General features: G+C 44.2%; 1 protein-coding gene across 1 annotated transcript in view; it reads left to right on the plus strand.

Moving 5' to 3' along the window:
- EFCC1 (EF-hand and coiled-coil domain containing 1) overlaps positions 1 to 22150 on the plus strand; it is a 249513-nt gene that overhangs the window by 209174 nt on the left and 18189 nt on the right. The window contains exon 5 of the mRNA XM_085624844.1: positions 6598 to 6763. Within this exon, the coding sequence (XP_085480970.1) occupies positions 6598 to 6763 (166 nt within the window). The remainder of the gene's footprint in view (positions 1 to 6597; positions 6764 to 22150) is intronic.

The following is a 22150-nucleotide window of genomic DNA, read 5'->3' on the forward strand; positions in this document are numbered from 1 at the left end:
CGATTGTAGATTTTCTGTTGTTATTTAATATTTGTAGCTTAAGTAGTATGTAACTTGTGCTTCTGGAAATTCTGTTTCCACCAGATAGGGTCACTTTCTAGGACAGGTAAAAAGGGGTGTTGTGATGCAGTGCTTTATGGGTCAAACAGGCAATTTTGAGATGGATCCTGGCCTCATAGGGTAGCCATTTCAAATACTGGAGGTCAGGGGAGATATGATCTCTTTTTGAGCCAGTGATGAGCCTTGTTGCCGCATTCAAGGTAGCCTTCAGCGGAGTGATTTTGCTTTTCGGGAGACCCACAAGGATTGCACTAGCAAAGTCTAATTTGGATATCACAAGTGCCTGAACCAATGTTTTGAGATCTGCTGTGGGAAGGAAAGGGGTTGTTTTCCTGTATGCATGTAGTTGATGGGTACCTCCTCTGGTGGCGGCATTGATGTGCATTTGCCTGGAGAGGCTATTGTCCAAGGTTATTCCTTGGGATTTAGCCGAGTCAATGATGTGGGGGGTACAGTTCAAGGCAGTAAGACGTTGAAGCCAGTCTTTGATAGGAGGATACTGGGAGGTAAGATCAATAGGAATTCTGTTTTGAGGGCTTTGAGTTTGAGGTAGTTATGAGTCATCAAATGTTGCGTTTTCGTCAAGGTTTATTACGGGTGCTGATGTCACCGGGTGAGGTAATTTTCATATAGACTTGAGTATCATCTGTATACATGTGATAGGAGATGTGGGAGAGTTTGAGGATTTCTGTCAGAGGCTTCATGTACAGGTTGAACAGTGTTGGGGAGAGAGTGGAACCATGGGGATGCCTAGTGAAACTGGGAAATGATTGTAAAGATCGTGATTTATTAGTACGCACTGAGATCTGTTGTGAAGGAAGGAGGAGAAGCATTTTAATGTGATTCCGGATACACCCATCATGTTTTCTAATAGGTTGAAAAGGGTTTCATGATTCACTGTGTAGAACGCAGCAGATAAGTCGAGTAGGCTTAGTAAGCAAGATTCGTTCTGATCAAGTGAACGTAGAGCATTGTCAACAATGTGGGCCATAGCAGTTTCAGTGGTATGACCTGGTCTGAAACCAGATTGACATTGGTCAAGGAGATGGAATTGCTCAATGTGATTGCGAAGCTTTATGTGCACACATTTTTCTAGTAGCTTAGTCAAGGTTGGGATGTTAGAGATAGGGCGGTAGTTGATGGTGTCAGACGGGTCAGCACTGGTTTTCTTTTAGTATGAGAGTGACCTATCTGATTTTTAGGCCCTCAGGTATGGAGCCTTGTAAAAGTAAAGCATTGATAATACTAGTCCATAAGTGGAGTACGTGACTGGACTTGTTGAGGAGTTTGGTGGGAAGGGGATTGTTGAAGTGGTTAAAGTATTTAAGAAGAGTCAGAAGTTTTGAGATGTCACTTTCATCGAAGGTGTTAAAACTGGTCCAGGCAGCATTGTTTTTAGGTTTGTTGGATGAGGTTATCATGCCTTCTTCCTGTTCAAGAGTGGGTTGAAAGGGGGTGCACACAGAAAGAGTTTCAAAGCGTTCTGGATCTTGGTGTTGATTAGCACGGGTTTCTTGGCAAAGAAGGAAGCAAAGGTTTTGCAGTTAGGTGTGGTTTTGATGTCAGAAGATGGGGCATTGCTTTCCCTGTTTGCTTGGTTTTTGATAATTTCGAACAGTTTTTTTATTTGATTAATTGCTGTATCAAGTTGATTTAAAAAAATGCTGCTTTTGAGTTTCGAATAAGTCTGTTGTATGTGCTTCATCTTTCTCATAGAAGTTTGACATTAGACAGAGATGGGGTGTGTCTCCATGTTCTTTCAGCTAGTCTGAGGCCTCGGCGTTCCTCGATGAGATTAAAGCTGAACCAGGGATTGGAACTTTTGAATGGGACTCTCTTTAGTTGTTTGGGGACAATGTTATCAATGATTTTTGCAATGGAGTTGAAGTAGTGATCAGTGGGGTCATGAGCATCATGCATGTTGGTGGTGGAGGCAGATTGCAGTTACTAATAACCAACAGATTGAGTGGGTTGATATTGCTGGTGTCTCTGATCAATTTTTGGTTTGCATAGGTTGACCCTTAGAGGTAATTGCCCTTTCACATATGAAGAAGGTGATGCAATGGTGGTCGGTCCAGTCACAAGATAGGATAAATTCAATTTGGATGGTGTTTCTTTTGCAATTATTAGATCTAAGGTGGCCCCTTTGTTGTGGGTGGGGCTGTTGCAGGCTTGAATAAGGCTGATCTCCTGGAGGAAGGATTTAAAACTGTTCACAACAGGGTCGCCGGTGTTGTTCCAGTGAACTTTCTTAAGGCCAAGAAAAATCTTATTGTTACGCTTGTTATTAGAGGAGGTGGTTTCCAAGATCTGTTCGATATGTCGTTGTCGTCGGGAGTGTGGTAAATTGTGTAGAGAGAGCACTTAGAGTTGTCATTGATGGTAATGTTGATCATAAGATATTAAAAAGGGGGAAAGAGACAGGGAGTGTGTTTGTTTCATAGTTAACGTAGACCTGTGTATACAGGCTAGGCCAAACCAAACCTGAACGGTCCAGTCTGATGACTGGGAGGGACTCGTATGTCCAGAATTGGGGATGCAAAGTCATTCAACCAGGTTTCAGTGAGTATAAGGAGGATATCAAGGTCAAGGTTAAGTATAAGATCAGCTATGTCAGCAACATGTTTTACGGCTGAACGATAGTTTAGTAACGCACATTTAAGGGATGTTATAGTGGTAATAGTAGAAGTATGTGAGATGGGTACTTTAGTGAGGTTCTTGTTTTTTATGTACCTGGAGTTAGGGTGGAATTTTCTAATAGAGTGGGTAAAGATAGTCTGATATTTTCACCAGGTATCACTTGGTCAAAGGAGCAGGAGTGTATGTGGCGAGGAGGGATATTGTTATTCGATAACTATCTAGCTAGTCTCTTGGGTGGGGAAGAGTGGTCAAGATTTGGTACGCATCTCCAGCTAGGTTGTGGGGCCCAGGTATTGGCAGGTCTGGAAGAAGTGTAGCATTTGGAAAATGCGATGTTGAGATTCTGTGGGTGGTTTGTGCATGGGGACCAGTTAAGCTCCAGGAGGTGATATGCACTAGTTTAAGGATGTCAGCGCTAATCAGCTGTAATTCAGATTTTCTGTTATCAATCGTGGAGTGTGTGTGGGGAATCTTGATCGGTTCCTGGCTGGTGAAGGTGCTGCGATATGGAGATCTGGCCAAGTCTGGATAGAAGTAGGTGGGGTCCACATGCAGCATCTTGACAGTGGTAGGTTGATAGGGAAGGGAGTAAATATTGTCATGGGTGATAGGGGAGTTGGTACAGGGTACTTTATATTGATGGGAGGGAGTATTGTCTGAGAGTTGTTGTCGATCAGCAGTGCCGACATTATCACTAGAGGAGAGGAAATGATGGACTTAATTTATATCAGTGGATGAGTAGGTGTCCGCCAGGGGAGAGAGGAGGGAAGGGGGTAAGAGAGGGAGGGATAGATGAGGTTGTCAAGTGGAGGTGAGTCAGAGTGGAGTTGCGAGGGGGAGGGCGGGGGAATGGCTGAGTTTAGCTTGTACGTAATGTAAGAGAAGAAATTAGAGAAGTGTTCAAAATTGCAATCAGAACATTAAATGAACACGATGCGATTGTTATAGCTGGAGATAGTGGCTTCAGCATTATATGAAGGTGAGGGCATGATAGAGGGCATGATAGAGAGCTTATTGCCAAGTGTGTTTTTCTTGGTGGTGGTGTTAAGTAGAGAAGATAGTATTTTCCTCCATTGAGCACGCCGATTGGTAATGAAAATGAGGTCATTCAATAGAATACCCTTATTGTAACAGAGGTAGAGGTCTATGATAAGAGTTTCTTTGTTTATGTTGAGAATTTTTTGTTTGAGATTTTTGGGGGCATTTTTGGGTATGTTAGGAGGGTAATTTATTGTGAACGAGTTGTTACCAGCCGGGGACAGAAGGGAGCTCGGCATGTGGGCATGTCATAGTTCTATGTTAGGTGATATAGGCAGGGGAGTGCAGGGACAGCAAGGTGGAAACCTCTTCCAAGATGGCTGCCCTTTTAGCTCTTTTGATACTGTACCATGTAATTGTTTTGCAGACTGGCTTACCCAGTGCCATATAGGATTGTGGACTGGGAGGTGCATTGGACTCAACAAGGCAAGTGTCACAGCCATCAGGCTCAGATATGGTCCATTGGTTCAAACCAAAAGCAAGGTCTTGCTGCATAACTGTGTTCATACATCTTGTAATGCCAAGTGCAGTGTCTTACCACTTCCATAGTGTGGTCTGTAGGTAAAGCACAGCTATTTACAGAAACTGTGCAGAAATATTCAGTGACTCCAAGCAACTAGGTTATGGAATGCAAAATAGTCAACATAAATAGTGATGAAAGACCACCTGATCAGTCACCACTCCCCAACCAAATCTACAAAAAAAGGAGAAAAAAAGAGACACACCGTATAACTCTAGATAAACAAAACATAATAATTTACATGTTCATTCTATTAAAAACCAAAATAAATGTATGTTAAAAATGTACATGGAAGTCTGTGCATTACCTATTAGCGACAGGTTAAATATGTCCCTATAAATGGCAGGAGAAATAGACATGTCAAAAGTCCTACATGCTTCCTAATATTTCGCATTGATTAGGCAGTACCTTGCTTATGAAGCAATCAAAGAGAACACTGCCTAATAATATCTCTATATAGTGCAGTACGTCACTGATATATACACAACAGTCCTGAGTAGGGTACCTTTCTTATTAATACAAAGAGCTTGCGAGTTAGGGATATCATATTTCTTTAAATTATTTGATCACCATAATAGAAAAAACATAAAGTACCTTGCTTATGCTTGGTCAAATCTGTCCTTGGACCTGTTGGCACTGCAATTGGTTTGTGCTGAGATCTAACATAAACGCTTCTCATCTCTGGTTAGAGTGATAAAAGTTTGTCTCAAAGAGCAGAACTGTAGGCATACACCTACGGTTAGATTACATTCCCTATATTTCCTTATTTCTCAAAGGATTCCAAGAATGTTCCTGGCATTCTGTCACTGTCATAGATTCTGAGAAGTACTTATTTTGTACCTATTTCCAAATGCGAATTTATACCAGGCGCCAAAAAAAAGCATTACACTTTTTTGTTCTTCTCTTTGAAGAAGTAAACTAATTTTGTCAATCCTTTGATATTTTTCCATTGAAAAACATTTTACCATATGGCCCATCGGTTGTTGACGTTTTACCCAGTATACCCACGTTCAAAGGAGATTTATTCATCCAATTTATAGAAATAAATCTACATTATATTTGGGGTGGGAAACAATCTGCACTATATAGGTGAAACAGGCCCAATATCCTCAGATGTCCTCAGGTGTACTCCATCTGAAGAACGTCCACAGATGTACCCCAGTCGTAAATTTACTGACACAGAAGTTTCCTCATGCTGCTGGAATTTCCTTATGAGAAAATCCCAGGTGTGATGGCAATAATATCCCAGTTCCCAAAGACATTAAACTGCAATGGGATTTTCCCCTTGCAAATGGTGACTCCTAGGGTCTGATGTATCACTGCAATTTACTGTCTCAAAGTGCCAGGTTGAAATGTCTTAAATGTATTTTATGGTTTGGAAACCACTTTCTGATCCGCAAAATTCCTTTTGCGACTCCGTATGAATCGTAGTTAGGAGGCGGCATGAAATAGCCACCCCCTCCTAAAAGTGATTTGTAATGAAATGTATCAATGATTTGTGATCTCGGCTGCCATTTCAACCCATTGAAAAGTTATCTACTCCCAGATTTGGGCGGGAATAGATGTGCTAAAGTGAAACTGCTTCCTAAGGACAGTATAACCTTCAGGAATTAATCCAGGGAGCCTTGGGGGTGGGGGGGGCATATTATGTTCCATGGAATCACCACATGCTCCTCACAACATTTTTTAAAGCCCAACATGTCCCTTTGGAGGGTATGGGCCATCGTCCCTACATTCATAGCCAGTTGCAGGGAGTCCAGCCTACAACCTGACTAATTAATATTCATTAGACTGGTTTTGTTGCGCTCTTGTGTGATACGGCAATTCATGATTCGACCTCTGTGTTGCTGAGTCACATTGCAAAATGCACACGTGTTTGCAAGCCAGTCAGCGTTCAATTTGCGTATTCTGGCTTGCAACGAGGTATTAGTACATCAGGCCCAAAGAACCCAAGATGACGTCAGGCGTACAAATAATTGTAAGAATCATCCTGTTTATTCGTTCATGTGTAAACCTAGCCATGGTTGTTACTATAAGACTCTATACTGGCTCAAAACTGCACCTTTTCCACAGATGTATGTCACATTCCTAGTTGATTTAATAATCTAATTTATTCCAGTACAGATGTCTTTTTAATGTTCTGGCCTCTCCAAAGGGAGTTGACATTACTTCAAAGACATAGCACATATGTAAAAAAAAAAAAACTAAATGTTTGACAGCTGGAAGGAAATTTACGTTTACCTTGGAGTCAGATGTATAGAAAAAAGTAAGGCATGACATACCCCTGTTGAGAAGATCGACCTCGGTTACAAGGGTTTTCAAAATATATCCTTTTGCAGATGTGATGACAAGATGGTGAAGAAGCTCAGCTCTTATTTTGGGAGCTCTAGCAACGATGGGCTGAAGAATGCCATCGTGGAACTAGTGGAAAGAATTACCATCCTGACTGAACAACTGGAGCTGAAGGAGCAGGAAGTGCATACACTGGAAAGTGACATGGAAGAGGTAGGTGTGAAGTGCTAACACTTGCTGTCTTTTCTTTGAGCACTTTAAACATGTATATTAAGCCTCTTTCAATTATAGCATAACACAGAATATTATTCTGCACTTTGAAATGTTGTTGTGCTGCCCAGCTTATATTTGCCCATTTGGGTAGCAGTTTGGAACCTTGATCAGTCCCTATATGTACTTTTGTGTGAATTTACATAGTCCAGCCATAGCTGTAAAGCAAGGGAACGCGGTGCTGGAGGAGAATGAGGGATACAAGGGAGGAGGTGAGCAGGTGGAATTAACTTGTGGGAATGAGGGTTGTTCTTCATGTAGGGTCTGTGAGAGGAGGCAGTAGTTTTAGTTACATGCAGGAGAGATGTTTCTTTGAGAGATGTGTCTTCAGTTCTTACTGGAACCCGAAGAGGCAAACCTTAACTGATTGGCAACGAAATAGAATTCCAGATCCAGGGTTCATGGCAGAAAGCTCGCTTACAGGTCTTCTCCTTCTAGCAATTTGAACTCAAATTGGGCAATGTCGCAGCAATGTGACTGCTTCATGTGTTGCTTTGGCCACTGAAGAGCCTGATCTTTTCTGCTGGGCACAGTGTTGTGTTGGAGTTCACTGCCTTGAAGTTGTTTTAGCAGATGTGCTGCAAATGGAGCCATCATTGGGGTTCCTGCAGTTTGGTAGTTAGTCGAACGACCACGTGGAGGATGCTTAGACTGATGTCTCAAACCAAGTCTAGGGGTAGGGTTTTTAGTATAATCAGGAAGATTGGCGCTCAGACTAGCATGCGTTGCGTGGATTGTGTACAGAGTATGCACGGTGCTGCCAGGTCGGGGGAGTTACCCAATAACCCCCGTAAGTGTGTGAGTCAAGGAACCCACACTGGACAAATAAGCCCAGTGCCGGGCACACGTGGTGGGGGTATAACAATGGTATTAAAGTCCCTTTAGGATCAAAGTTGCTGCGGTTGACACCAGTATATTGTTCAGAGTCATTTAATGAAGTAACAACAGAATAGAATCAAACAACCAGCCGACACGTGTTTCGTCACAGGGAAATTGACCTGTGACTCTTCAGGGCTGTATGGTGTTTGTGAATGAAGAGTAGAAGGTCCCACAGAGCCGTTGATAATTCCAACCTGGCCTGGGGTATGAGTAGAACTTGGTGGTGAGTGAAGGCGTAGAGTGCAGGAGGCACTCTGGTGAGTTGTGGACATGTTTCTGGTGTTACGTGTTGACGCTGAAATGTTGGCGCGGGAGTATGGTCGCCAGGGTAGACTGTCAAAAGGTCTGATTAAGTGATGCGGTTTCACCGGGGCTGGTATGCTGCGTTGCGAGTGGACATAAATACGCCTAGGTACAGTTTTGGAGGGATCATCCAGTGTCAGAGGAGAGAGATAGATGGCTGTGCAGTGGCAGAGAGTTCAGATGCCAGTGCATTCCGTAGAGATCACCATCCTGTATGGTGGGCAAACGAGAGGGCGGGTACGCCTGTCTGTTCTCTGAACGGAGGTGGTCGTGAAACACTGTTCCCGTGGCATCTTCCGGATGTACCCCCACCACATGTGCCCGGGACTGTGCTTTGATGTTTCAAACCACATTAACCAGGGCATTGACTCTCTACACTTAGGATCGGGCTAATGCTTGGACTGCTGTTCTGCAGTCAGTTTCAGGAAGGTACACTATGAAGAAGCTGCATGAAGCTGCCTGCTTCTTAGCGATGTCTGTCTTGTTTTAAAACTCCATGAAAACAAACACACACACACAAACAGGCACAGAGACAAACACATTCACACACACTGACTGACAACGGAAATATGACCTAACACAAAGGAACATGATACAAGAATTGGTTTATTTTCAGCAAATTTCGCACAGAAAGCTAAGAAATTGTAAAGATAGACAGCAAACAAGGTCGCCCATGAATAGAAGTGGGACAAGAAGACGACCTACAATTGGAAATATCTCCACATCAAAAAAGAAATGCACAACAGGTCCTGGATGGCTTCCAGCTTGGAACGCTCACTGCAACAGCTTCAAAATCACATGCCATACTATGAACTCTTTCACCCCCTAAAGCACAGATGACTTATGTCGTTGATAATGCTAATATAGTGAAACTGCAAGAAGTCCATAACCTTAAAGCAATGCAGCATTACCTGACACATCTATTCATGCACAAAGTGAGAAGAACATGCACACAGGAAACAGGCCAACGCTGCAACTACTGATGCAGAAGGCAATCAGACAAGTATTGCCACACAGGCAACCTGGAGCAGCCACCATGCACAGGAAGGCACCCGCAGCCCAGGTAATTTGTGGCTGCCACGTGTAAAGGTAAAGTACTCCAAAGTCATCCACACATTTGTAGTCTAGTACTTGGAGTTCCAGCAGCTGTCAGGAGTATCCTTGCTTCTGCCACTGAACATACTCCCACCGAAGTGCTTCAGAGATCTGGCCCAGGTCAACAAAGCTATCTCACGTGATGCAACCTCTGCAGTACCACAAGTATTGGAGTGTCTGGCAAGGATCCCTGATTTCCCTGTTTTTGTAAACTGGGAGTCATTACCTGCTGCCTATACCTGTTGTGCTCATTTCTCAGTCATCTCCAGTCAGTCACATTTACCATGTTCCCGGGTCGCTACTGTACTCACTCTCTCCTCCCAACATTGTAACAATATTGATTGGAGGAGAGCCAAGCCGGCACCACTGCACATTGCCTGGGTCTTTTCCAGGTATCCCCTGATCTTCTTTGAGAGGAGGCCACAGACCCCCATAAAGTGGATGCGTAGAACAGAAGAGTACTGTGGAAGAGGTTGGGGGCTCTTCCGAACCCTCCTTGCCCACTGCTGAAGTATCCAACCTCTGGAGCCACAGAGCGCAGGCCACCCCCCCCCCCACCCCCCCCCCCCACCCCCGGAGCTCTGTTTCTCTAGCTCCCATAGGAGGCAGCCTGGCCCAGCCTTTGTCCCATAATGAGAACATATACCGGGCCATGAGCAGGAGTTTCCTGCTTTTACTGGGGCACGCCCCCACACAAAGGAAGTTATTCCATATTAAAATTTCCTTCCCACTGAAATAGATGATGTACAATTGTTATCACAGTGTGAGCCTTGTGACAAAAATGGAGGTCCAGTATGGCAAACAACACATGTCTTTACTCTCATGATCCCATAATCTCAGTGAATGAGGCCCTAGTGAACCCCCTGCTGTGCACAGCCTCTATCTCCAAGGAATAGAGCATGCAGCAACAGGAAGCCAACGACAACAAGCGCTGAAGGCTGGAATAGAAGCAGACACCGTCTTTATTAAAAGAGCCTTGCAATTTAATGTTAGCCTTAGTTATATTTTAAACGTGTAAAGAAATATGCCTTGTCCTAACAGTAGTGAACACACACTCTGCAGACAAGGTCTTTCACTACGTTGAGGTTAGAACACTACTTATATTGTCATCTAAACTCTATAAGCAATGTGATGTATGCAGGTGATTCTGAGAGCTAGTATGCAAATTAACTGGCTGATACATGTCGATTTCAGAATTTCGTATCACAAAATTCTATAATTTTAAATGACTTTGTCTACAAGATTTAAAATTGGCAGCATTCCAAATATGCATTATGCATTTCTAAGGGCTGCCCTGCGGCATTTTTTTTTTATATTTGATAGAATCCTAATGCGATGAGTTTGCACTTCAGAATCAGGGCAGAATATTGCAATTTTTGTTCCATTGTTCGGATCGTCATCTTGGCCATGTTTCAGTACAATGCAATATTTAAAACATACAAAAGTGATGTGGATAAAAACCATACTTGAATCAATCTGATGGCTGCCAAACCCACACAAACACTTGCACATAACATCTACATAACGTTATGGCCCTGAAATGACCTATTGTACATCAGTTCAAAATGACACTTGGATGTTCGTGATGATGGTTTGCATTTTATCCTTTTTTTCTCTTCTGTTCAGCATTTACATATTACATATGCGTATGGCAGTCATACCTACATAAAAATCTGAAAATATCATCTTCATCACATCATAGATGCGTAGTAGTTTGATATGCTTCAGTGATGGGCATTTTTAGAATGTTCTTAATTGTAATTATGAATGCATTTATACAGCGCTTACTACCTCTGATGAGTCGTCAAGGTGCTTTACTCCGAACTGCATGCAAGATAACTGGTTATTGGGATTAGTCAAGGGGACTCAAAGCAAACCATTCCCATGCAGTCGTTCCAGTTTCTTTATGGTGTACTAAATTAATAGTGTTTAGCTGCGATCATTAGTGGGGGTCTGAGCTCATGCACATGGTTGCTGGGATTAATAAAGGAGTAAGGGAAGATTTAAGGTACCGCTAGGTTGCATAGGGATGACTTTCAGATGAAGGAGGAGAGAGTGTGATCTTGTAAATGAGCTGTGGCAAGTTTGCAGAAATACAATAATAGAGAATAGGCTGAACATGCATGTGTCAGAGTAGGAGGCATGCAGAGGATGGAAGGGAAGGAGAGGGACATTTGAAAGCGAGAATAAAAAAGGAAACAGAAGTTTTAATTAAAGGTCAGTTTTTAATGCCGGATTTAAGGAATGTTGAGAAAGATTTTGGGAAAGCATAGTGTTTGAGGATACAATAATGTAGAAGGAAATTTCATAGAGATGGAATGAAAGGACAAGTTACTTTCCCTCAGTAATACTCGTTCTGGTAGAGACTATCAAGCCGCAGATTCCTTCTCTTCGGTGTCAAATCGAATCTGGAACCCCCCTCCACTCCCGCAGCACCCGCTCCGGAAACAACATGTTGGGCCCACAAAGGCATGACTTCTGCAACCTGATGCCAGCCACCTTTGAGACTGCCCGTGCCTCCAGATGCAGGGCCCCAAAAACAGTGTGCAGATTCCTAGACATGGGATCTTACTAAAGGATAGAGTCAAAGCACTGAATGGGGAGGATGGGAGGGTCGGTGAGGAATCTGTAGCTAGATAGAGTCTCTACCAGAAAGAGCATTGCCATAGGTAAGTGATTTGTTCTTCTGATAGAGAGTTCTCGCGGTAGATTCCTCACCAGAGCAGAAGCTAAGGGAGGTGGGCTGTGGATAGACTCAAACCAGAAAGACCTGCCAGGCGAGCGTGCACAGCGCCCTTCCTGGCGGACATTTGCAGACTGGCATCACCTGAAGATAGGCATGATTCAACATGGTGACTGAGCAAATGTGCTTTAAATATGCTAGAATCACTAACACAACAGCCGCGGTCGGTAGTAGGAGTAACTGCAGGGCGGTGACGTGGGGAGGGGGAGGGGCAGGGTGGGGGGTAGTAAACTATGGATTATGTAGGTTTACAGGTAAGTTAACATATAAATTAATAAAACGAATTTTGTTGCGTGCACTGCATCGCATTTGGGGATGCAGTGCACACAACGAACTTCGTTTTATTAATTTATATGTTAATGTAGCTGTAAACCTCCGTAATCCATAGTTTACTACCCCCCACCCTGCCCATCCCCCTCCCCACGTCACCGCCCTGCAGTTACTCCTACTACCGACCGCGGCTGCAACCCAATATGCTTTACGAACCACATTCTACTTTTCTAACACAGCTTTGCACACAGGAAGCACATTTTAAGAATGCACAGATTCACTTTGGGAATCCAGGATGTGATCTTATTCTAAATTGGGCCTTTGTTCAGTTTATGTTTTCAGGCCTCATATTACTGCTCTCTGGAGCCAGATGACTTGGTATGATTATGCTTTTGGGGACATGCATGTCTTCATCGTAGCACAAGAGCTCACAAGGGAAGCCAGATGTGGAAGTTTCATGTGCTACAGAAATGAACAATACACGGTCTTTGTTGGATGATTACTTCATGGCGAATATGTTTCTGTATTGAGACACTGACAAACATTTCCAGGATTTCACGTCATTTTCAATGTATCCCCACTGTTCTCACCTTGACCATAAACTCCAGAGTGAGATGATCTGAATCTGGCAGAACATGGTGTTGAAAGTCTAAACTGGGGCGTGTGAGTTTGATGAAAACACCAACCAACGCGGGTAATGCATAGAACATGGCGTCTGATTCCAAAATGTTCTTGGAGAAAGTTACTCGATTGTATCTTTAAACATGCACACAGACATTTCCACTTGTAAATGAACTAAGGGGGCATCATCACGCATAGCAGAAAGTGTACAAACAAATGTATAGTATCATAAAGAGTGAAGACACATCAATTTCTGTAAACCCACATGCATAAATTGTACATTGCATAAATTATGCATGAGTAGACTTAGGAAATTACAACAACATAAATCATTTAATCTTCTGCGTTCCCCTGCATCTTATTTCTGGATTGATTGGTATGTTTCACACCATTTTTTACCCAATGTATCCCATGTCCATATAGGTGTATGTTAGGTGTGCCTAAGTCTGCAACTAATGTGTTTCAGAACTTTTGAGAATGCCCCAAAAATGTACTCCTTTTGGGCATTCCTAAATGTGGCATTTCCTACCCTTGACCCGTACCTCTGACATGCATATCTTTATGGTCTCACCACTTGAAACTTTCACCCGACACAATCCCTCTCTACCAGTGCACTAAGTTACATAACACTTGCATAAATTACCAATGCATGGCGCAAACATTTTCGAATCCCTGCATGCATAATTTAAACATGTGCACTTTGTGAATCATATGTACATTATGCATGCGCACTTTTTTCATTATAAGTCAGATGTAGTTAGGTATGGTAATAAGAGACCTTAACTTACGTTTAAAAAAAAAAACTAGAAAATTCACTGAAAACCCCCCACAAAGGTTAAATTATATTTATATATTTAGGTGTTGACATAACATAAAAAATAATTTTGTAGATGGGGATCTGCTGACCAAGTTCCTACTTACAGCAATTTCTAAATAAGCAATACAAACACAAATGGTTTTAAAATACGTAGTAAACACGCTTTAAAACCATGTGTTAATGCACTATTTATTTACAAGTGCTGCAAGTAAGAACGTGGCCAGCAGGTCCCCAACAACAAAACCAGCCCGCATGGCAATGAAACCGGCCCCCACCCTGCCAGCCCACCAAAACGTCAGGTAGCCTGTCTGGCCCTGGCTAACTATAACATTTGCCCCTATAAGCACTGTTTATGACATCACATATTTTGGGGGGAAATGGGGGTACCCTGCAACAAGCTGATTGGCCTAAAGCAGGGTTAATGTCAACGAGACCTCAGGCAAATGGTTATAAAACTAGGCTAGAGGGCACAATAAAAGACACACAGCGAAACAGTCCCATTAATATAAACGTAGAAGAGTCCTTTTAATCTTATGAATAACATTGTCTCTGTGTTTTAAAGAATAATTATTGACAGAAAAAATATACACTATGTAAATAACATACATAGTAATCATCAGACATACTAGTACTCATACATACCCATGCATATATTCAATTCTCATCCCTCTGATTATCAACCTGTTGTGGAAATACAAAATGTTTGCACACTATATATATTTATATCACAAACTTGAACAAAGTGTTTTAATTGACGTTATTCAATTTCTGTTTATATACACATATTTGTGGCCAAAGGACGAAATTCTGTATATCTATGATTTTCTACGTGCGTTTCGGCATATACCCTTCATCAGGAAGCAACAGGATGAATGAATCAAAGTAATGTCTTTATAGTATTTGTATGCACCTTAGGCTACCTTCACTCTGTCAGGGGAGGTAATAAATGAAAAGATGGACTACGAACGCTCCAGATGTATTCAAAATGATGTGCTTAATTAGCATGTAGGCAGAGTCTTTGAAAATCTGTCCATTAATATGTTTAGCAATAGACAGTCCAGGAGTGACAAACTGATGACAATTCTTACATGTTAAAAATATCGTCAGGACCGTTCCTTACTTGAGACATTGAGCACAAACTCAGATTTTGGGAATCCTTACCATGTGGGGGTACAGGGTCGCTGTCACGGGAACAGGGTTAGTCTGACACGGACTGAGTGGGCTGCCTATGTGACCTGATAGGTTGGCATCCGACTCACTCCGGGTCGGACTAACCCCGTTAGAAACTGAGTTTGTGCTCAGAGTCTCAAATCGTGTTGTAATTCACTTTGCCACAATTCCCAGACACGGCTGTCCCTGGTAGGGGGCAGAGTAAGGCAGTTGTGGTAGAGCTTAGAAATGAGATGCCCCCCATCTGTATCATCGATCAGTGCGGTTAATGGGACGAACTCCTGAGGGGCAATGTGTAGGAGGGCATTTGAGCACGCAGTGCACTGTGCACCTGTCGCAGTACAAAGTGATCCATAGGTGATGCTGCAGCAAAGTGTGCATCCTCAGTGTCAGAAAGGGCATGGCTATCTGGGAAAAGATCCTAGAACGTGAGTAGTGCATACTTTCCTAGTGTGCCCGTCACAAGGGACTCCAGGGTAGGGCGTAGCCATTGATTATCAGCAAGCGGTAACAAAGGAGAATACAGAAGTTCACCACTCAGTAGTTGAAGAAGATTTCGCCAGGCCCAACCGGTGGTAGATACATTTTGAATATCTGTAAGAGCAAGGGGGATCCCTTGGGGAAGGAGAGAGCATAGAGGGATTCCTCCTGCCTGGTCGCGCTCAGGCCTTATCATATGTGTGTCATGTGTTCCTATGATACCAGTGGTGCATGTATTTCCATTGCTCCACTAGGAAATAAAGTTGGGGTTGTGGCACCCCAAAACCACCACGTTCGTAGGGGAGCACGAAGGTCTCCCATCCCACTCAAGGTCTGAGGCCTGCCCAGACCAATTCTTAGGAGAAGAGTCTGAAGCGTGGTGAAAAAAGCCTTGGTGAGGGGGATGGGAATGTTAAAAAATAGATATAAAAAGTGGGGGAAGAACACTATTTTAATAATGGCTATTCAGCCAGCCATGGAGCGAGGTAGACGTATCCAACTCTTGATTTTGGTCGTCAAGCGGTCATCCACTGGTCCATAGTTCAACCGTAGGACCTGTTCTTTATCACGGTGCACATGGATGCCGAGATATTTGACCACGTCGTCACACCACTTCAAAGGGTATTCGCACACCCCTGGTGTCGTCCCACCGATGAATGGACACAATTCTGATTTTCCCCAGTTTATTTGAAGACCTGAAAAGAGACAAAATTCTAGAATCTTGTGGACAATGGGAGCTTAGTTATCCGCTGGTCAAGGCACAAACAGCAGGATGTCATCAGCAAATAACAAGAGGAGCAAGAGGCCAGTTGAGAGCTTTAGGCCACGGTGGAGGTATTTTTCCTGTAAATGTCCCACCAGTGGGTCCATGGCCATAATGAACATAGGGGACAGCGGACATCCCTGTCTCATTCCCCTAGCTATTGCGAATGGGGCAGTAAGTGAGCCATTGGTCCTAATGCGAGCTTTTGGCTGTAAATAAAGCAACATAATGAGAGATGTGGACAACCGGGGTAGGCCCAATTTCTTTAGCGTTGCATGCAAAAAAGGCAACTCCAATGAATCAAAGGCCTTCTCTGCATCGAGAAATGCTGCTACAGCAGGGACCTCAGAGGAAATTCTATGGAGGACTGAAAACAAAAGAGTGAACGCCATTTGTCATGCAGGATTACAGCATGCTTAGACATACTTATGCCTAGGATGTAGGTCTTAAAGGCCTCCCAGAGGATGGCCTGTGTTGTCACCAATCCGGAATTGATCTCAAAGTACTTGACTATGGCAGTGCTAAGCTCCTCCCAGAAGACATCATTGTGAAGTGCATTACAGCAGAAGTGCCAACTGCGCTTCACACCACCAGGGAAGGCCATGGCGAAAACAGGGGCATGGTTCGAAAGAGTGTGTGGGATAGTGATCACAACTTCCTGCCAGGGGAGGACTGTAGCAGAGAGCAACCAGTAGTCCAAGTGGGCCCATGTATTGTGTGGCGAGGAGTACAACGTGTGTCCAGGGTTCATAGCATGCCGATGGTGGTAAGCATCTGTAAGAGAGTAGGTAGTGCACATATCCTGCAGGATGCATAGTGATCTCAGTTTGCCTGGGATTTGGAGCCGTGGAATCTAAGAAGGGGTTTAAGCATATGTTGAGGTCACCACCTAATATGATATGATCTGCATCTGCCCAACCCACTACGGCCTGCAGATCACTGAAGAATTTTGGAGAGACGATATTAGGCGCATAAACATTAAGTAGCACTACATTATGACCTGCCAGTAGGCCTGTGACTGCTACATATCTGCCACCCTCAGCCATGTAAATAAGTCTAGGGGTAAAAGGAACTGATTAGTATGCAGACTCCTCATGAATATGAGCTGTATGTGGAGAAGTAACAATGTGGGGCCTAGTTCAAGGTGAATGTATGTGGTGTGCCAGGAGGAAGATGCGTCTCTTGTAGAAATGCTATTTTCACACCATGTCGGGTGAGATATTGAATTATCTGTTTCCTCTTATGGGGGTTATTAATGCCAGTGATGTTCCACGTCATGAGTGGGGTCTCGACCATGGGACCTGCTGTGTTACGTGACATGTTCATGCAGTGTGTTATTGTGGAAATAAGCTTTAGAAATCCAGTATAGTAGGTCCTTAAATCAAGACAAACATATAAACTTATTTAAATCAAGGAAACCCTCCCATCTCCCACCCCACATCAGGCTCATCCCACCCCACACCAGGCTCATTAAAGCCCAGTGAATCCCCATATATCTATCCAACAAGTTCCCAAACAATACGGTGTACACCACCGGGGGTGAGCAACGCTGCATCAAATTGTCTGCCTCGTCCTCCAAGTCCTGGCAATAAAGGGGCGGCACTACGAGCAGGCTTAGGCAAGGCCTAAGCCAATGCAGGCAGCCGATGGGCCCAGTGAGGACGTATGGTTCCAACATGCCCCAGGTGAGTAGGCACTGTGCTGGCAAATGCAACCGCCAATGTCCCCAGCAATGGTTCAGACTGGCACCACCGGGAAAGGGATGCTCCGCGGGTCGTTGTAGCCGCCCATTGCATCATATGCACAAACTGAGTGGTGGGGAGGCAAAATGAGCAGGCGGCAAGATACTCTTTCGTCCAGTAGGGCTCAGCAGTCGTATGTCTCAGGCTCACCTGCGGTCGTCCCCGTCACCACAGGGCCTCCGAGGCAACGGCCAGCATGGATGCCAAAGGAGGTCTTCATGATTAGCACACAGCAATATTGAATGTGCTGTTACTCGGATGGCTAAGGATTCTGTTTTTTAGGCATTTCTCTCGATAGTTGGGGAGTCAGAGGCTAGAACTCTGGTGCAAAACTGCATTCTTGGTCGCCAGCATGGCCAAGCCGGACGTATACCACATATCAATATAATTATCTATAGTTGAAGCAAGTTGGCGGAAGCAAACCAATGGCTGATGGGGATTAACCAAAAGCTCACTCTGAATATATACGAGGTATGCAGCTTCTGTAGATCTTGAAAAGCTGCAAAGGGAACCTTCAAGCTCCTCACCCACGCACACAAGGCTCTTCACAACACTGGACCAGCATACCTCAACAAACGACTCAGCTTCTACACCCCCACCCGCCAGCTCCGTTCCGCCGACCGCGCCCTCGCCACAGTCCCCCGCATCCAAAGAGCGATCTCCGGTGGCAGATCGTTCTCCCACCTCGCCGCCAAGACATGGAACACCCTCCCCACCCACCTACGGCAGACCCAAGACCTACTGACCGTCAGAAGATGCCTCAAGACCTGCTTTTCGAGCAGTAGCAGCATTCCCCACCCCCCAGCGCCTTGAGATCCTCACGGGTAAGTAGTGCGCTTTACAAATGCCATGATTGATTAATTGATTGATTGAAGGGGACTTTTCACATTGCTTGAATGAATATAACATCCTTGTAGTCTTCTCACAAATGTATCAATTTGAAAAAACTAAAATATTCCAAAAAGTAATCAATGTTGATGGACAAACTTCAATCAACGTAACATGAACACCTTGACTCTGTGTAGTGTTAAGGCTGTAAGTGAGTTATAACTGCCAACTTGCATCATATAAGAACTGAGGGCCTAATTTACAAGGTCATTGCGCCGCCAGTGCATCACTTTGTTTGATGCACCGGTGGCACAGTGTGCCTGCTCAAAAGTTGCTCTGCGTGACTTTTTCATGGTCTTGTAAATATGCCCCCAGTAGCAGTATTGCCATAATTCCTGCCATAACCAATGACTTCTTTGTTTTCCTCACTAAGCATGTAATAACCCTTATGTATTGATACATTTCCCATAGGCACAGAGTGGGTAACATCCTTTGATACATCAGGCCCCATGTTCGAGTGTTATCAAACAAAAATACAATGTAAGTCTTGGAAAATGTTGGTGTTTACCAAGCCAACGTCCCAAAACATGTTTTCACCTTGGACCTGATGCATAGCCTGACTATGGGTGAAGCACATACCACATTGGGCAAATACTGACTCCACAGGTATTTGTCAGATATGGGAAATACCTCCTATTCTGAGTTTTCACTTAGAGAGTGGGACATAATAAGCCACATTCAGTGCCTGCAGTACTTAGGGCCAGATGTACTGTTCCCATTCACAAACCACAGATGTACATTTTGCACACCAACTAGCTTGTGAATCGGAATGCAATTTGCCATGTGGCCTATTTATTAGAGGGGTTGCAAAATCACCTGCCTAATGAATATTAAATAGGCTTCTCTCTATTTGCAACCCCCAGTGATCAGCTGCAAATGCAGGAATGGAGGCTTAATAGGACAGCAAATCTTGGTCCCTTACCCTGGTTTCCCAATTAGGAAACATTTTTTAAAGCAACCCATGTTTGCTAAAAGCACTGGTGCTCCTTTAAAAAAGTGTTTCCCATTTGGGAAGACACTGGAGGAGTGAGGACCACTGCCTGCTCCATTTGAGGCCATGGACCCAATTCTAGAATGGGAACCAGTCCACCTGGAGAGCCTCCTCTATGCTAATCACTTACCAACCCAACTTGGGGTCCATTAACTGATCAATGGTTTACAACTGCAGTTGTGGTCACACACCATTGGTACATTTCTTTCTGAATCACAAGTAGGGGGTACCTCTTTTCTCTCTACCTCCTATTTGCAGTTCGCAAAAAGTCACAAAAGCCCTTTTATGAGTCAAAAAGAATTTCTCAACTCATAAAGCAACTTTTGTACATAGTCAAACTCTTGTGGTTGCAGATTCTGTGAACTGAAAGGGTCTGTGACTGTAAAATGATTCTGCGCATCTGATGTCAAATTTGGTGTATTTACCACACTATTCAGTTGGTATATTTTAGCTCATTAGACCTGCCGAAATTTATGAGAGGAAAACTGTGCGATGTGTAATAATGACCAAGGTATTTGGAATTCTCACATGTGTGGTAGCAGTAGTTACCGGACACATGGGAATTCACTACTGCGCTTGTAATAGAAGCCTTTCTCCCCAGTGAACAAACTAAAATATTTTTTGCAGTTGGATTGGTTTGTATTGTAGTGATGGTCATTTATGTGCATGAAGTTGTGGAAATGCATGGCCTGATTGTTGCCTCATGCCCCAAGGCGGCCCCCAGATATGTGTGTTTCTTTTCAATGACTTGTATGCAGTGGCGGCTCCTCCGCAATGTCGGAACAGCGTTGCCGCACTGGCTCAGAGCCAGCAGATGATAAAATAAAACAATATATTATTATTGTTTTATTTTTCAGCTGCTGGCTGAGCTACTGTTTGTAGGGAGGGCCCGGGCCATGGGAGGGAGGCGGAATGAAGTGGTATGAGCACTTTTAAGTGCGCATGCCTGTTTGGCCAGCCGTCTTAGGCCGGCCAAACAGACATGCGCAGTTAGGTTTCTCCAATAGTCGCGGCCGGCATGACTCCTGGGTGGGGTTGGGGGGGGGGGGGCAGGGTTAACACGGGGGGTTAATTTTGAATTAAAAAAAATAAAAGTACCTTCGGCGGTCCAGTCCCTCGTCGTCCTCGTAGGAAGCAGCTGCCGGCAGCCTCCCTCCACTCCCCTAGCCAATCACAACGCTGCAATGGCAGTTTTTTTCCATACAGGCCACATGCTGCCTACATGGAGAAAAGGGAGAGTCTGCATGACTGATTAGCACCCACAACATTGGGCCAGCCACTTCCCCCCAACCCGACCACCCGCCCGCCCCCAACCAAACCCCTCTTCTGCTTTCTTGCAGTGCAAGAAGCAGAAACATAAAATGGTATTTATACCATCTTATGTTTCTGCTTCTCGCACTGTGAGAAGCAGTGAGGTGACGCTCCTACGCCAACATGGAGGAGCCACCTGTTCTTCAATCCAGCTGTATTGCACAGCTGGGTTGTAGAAACAGCACAGACTGACTGAGTGTTAAAACAGCCCGCTCGTGCCAATCCCGAGTTGCTCTCATGTTTGGTAATAGCATGAGAGCGGCGCGGGGATTGCACAGGGAGTCTCTGATGCAGTCCCAATGTCTGCCAGAACGAGGAAGCAGAGGAACACGGAGGCGCAAGGCTGCTGGCAGCTTCAGGTAAGTTATTTTTTTTAATTCTTAAATACCCCCCGAGCACCTCTTCCCATGCTCCCTCCGCCTCACCACTTTTTGGTTGTGTCGGCCGCCACTGCTTGTATCTCATATTCCCACATGCATTCGGTGGGACCCAAGTAGCATGTCATTCCTTTACTTTGATGTGTGCTGTTCCCTTGTCTGGGCAGCCACTGCAAGCCTTTTTAATATTGATTAGGTTAATATGACTCTGAACAGAGCCTTGGCAGCAGATGAATTGCAGAAAACTTGCAGTCTCCCTGTCTCTGCTTTCAGTAGAGAAGTTAAACTGCTGTTATTAAACCCATCGGTGGGAAATACAAAGATAATTTGAATAGCAAACAACAAGAGACTTACAAGCAGAGAGCCATATGTTTCTTTAACTGGACAGTGCTTATTGCATTCCAACTACTAGCTCTGGCTTGCTAAAACAGAGGACACAAATTAAAACATGAATCACTGTCACCCTCTTTCCTGCCTTTCTTTATCCCTGTTCCTGTTCACTAAGTAAGGACTAGCAGGTTGTAGGAACAAGCTTGCAGGATGGCATTACCTGGAAGTAGTCCTGCGACTATCCTTCATCCCCCTTTCTCATCTCAGCATTTACTTATTAAAACAAGGTCAGGGATAAGCAATAGGAGGACTCGTTGTAATGGCAACACCGGCAGTGGCATCTCTAGAGAGTGGCCAGATGGGGCCCGTGCCCCCGCTCTTTTTGTCCTGGCCCCCCCTTTGTGTTCCACCACCACAGCTGTTAAATGTATGAGGAGGCGAAACAGACACTGCAACTTGCCACACATTAATGTGTCCAACCAGTTTTCACTACTGAGTGTAGTTTGCTTAAAATGTTTAAATCTGACTTTGTATGTACATTTGTATATAT

This window comes from Triturus cristatus, chromosome 9 (assembly GCF_964204655.1).
Source record: "Triturus cristatus chromosome 9, aTriCri1.1, whole genome shotgun sequence".
NCBI lineage: Eukaryota > Metazoa > Chordata > Amphibia > Caudata > Salamandridae > Triturus > Triturus cristatus.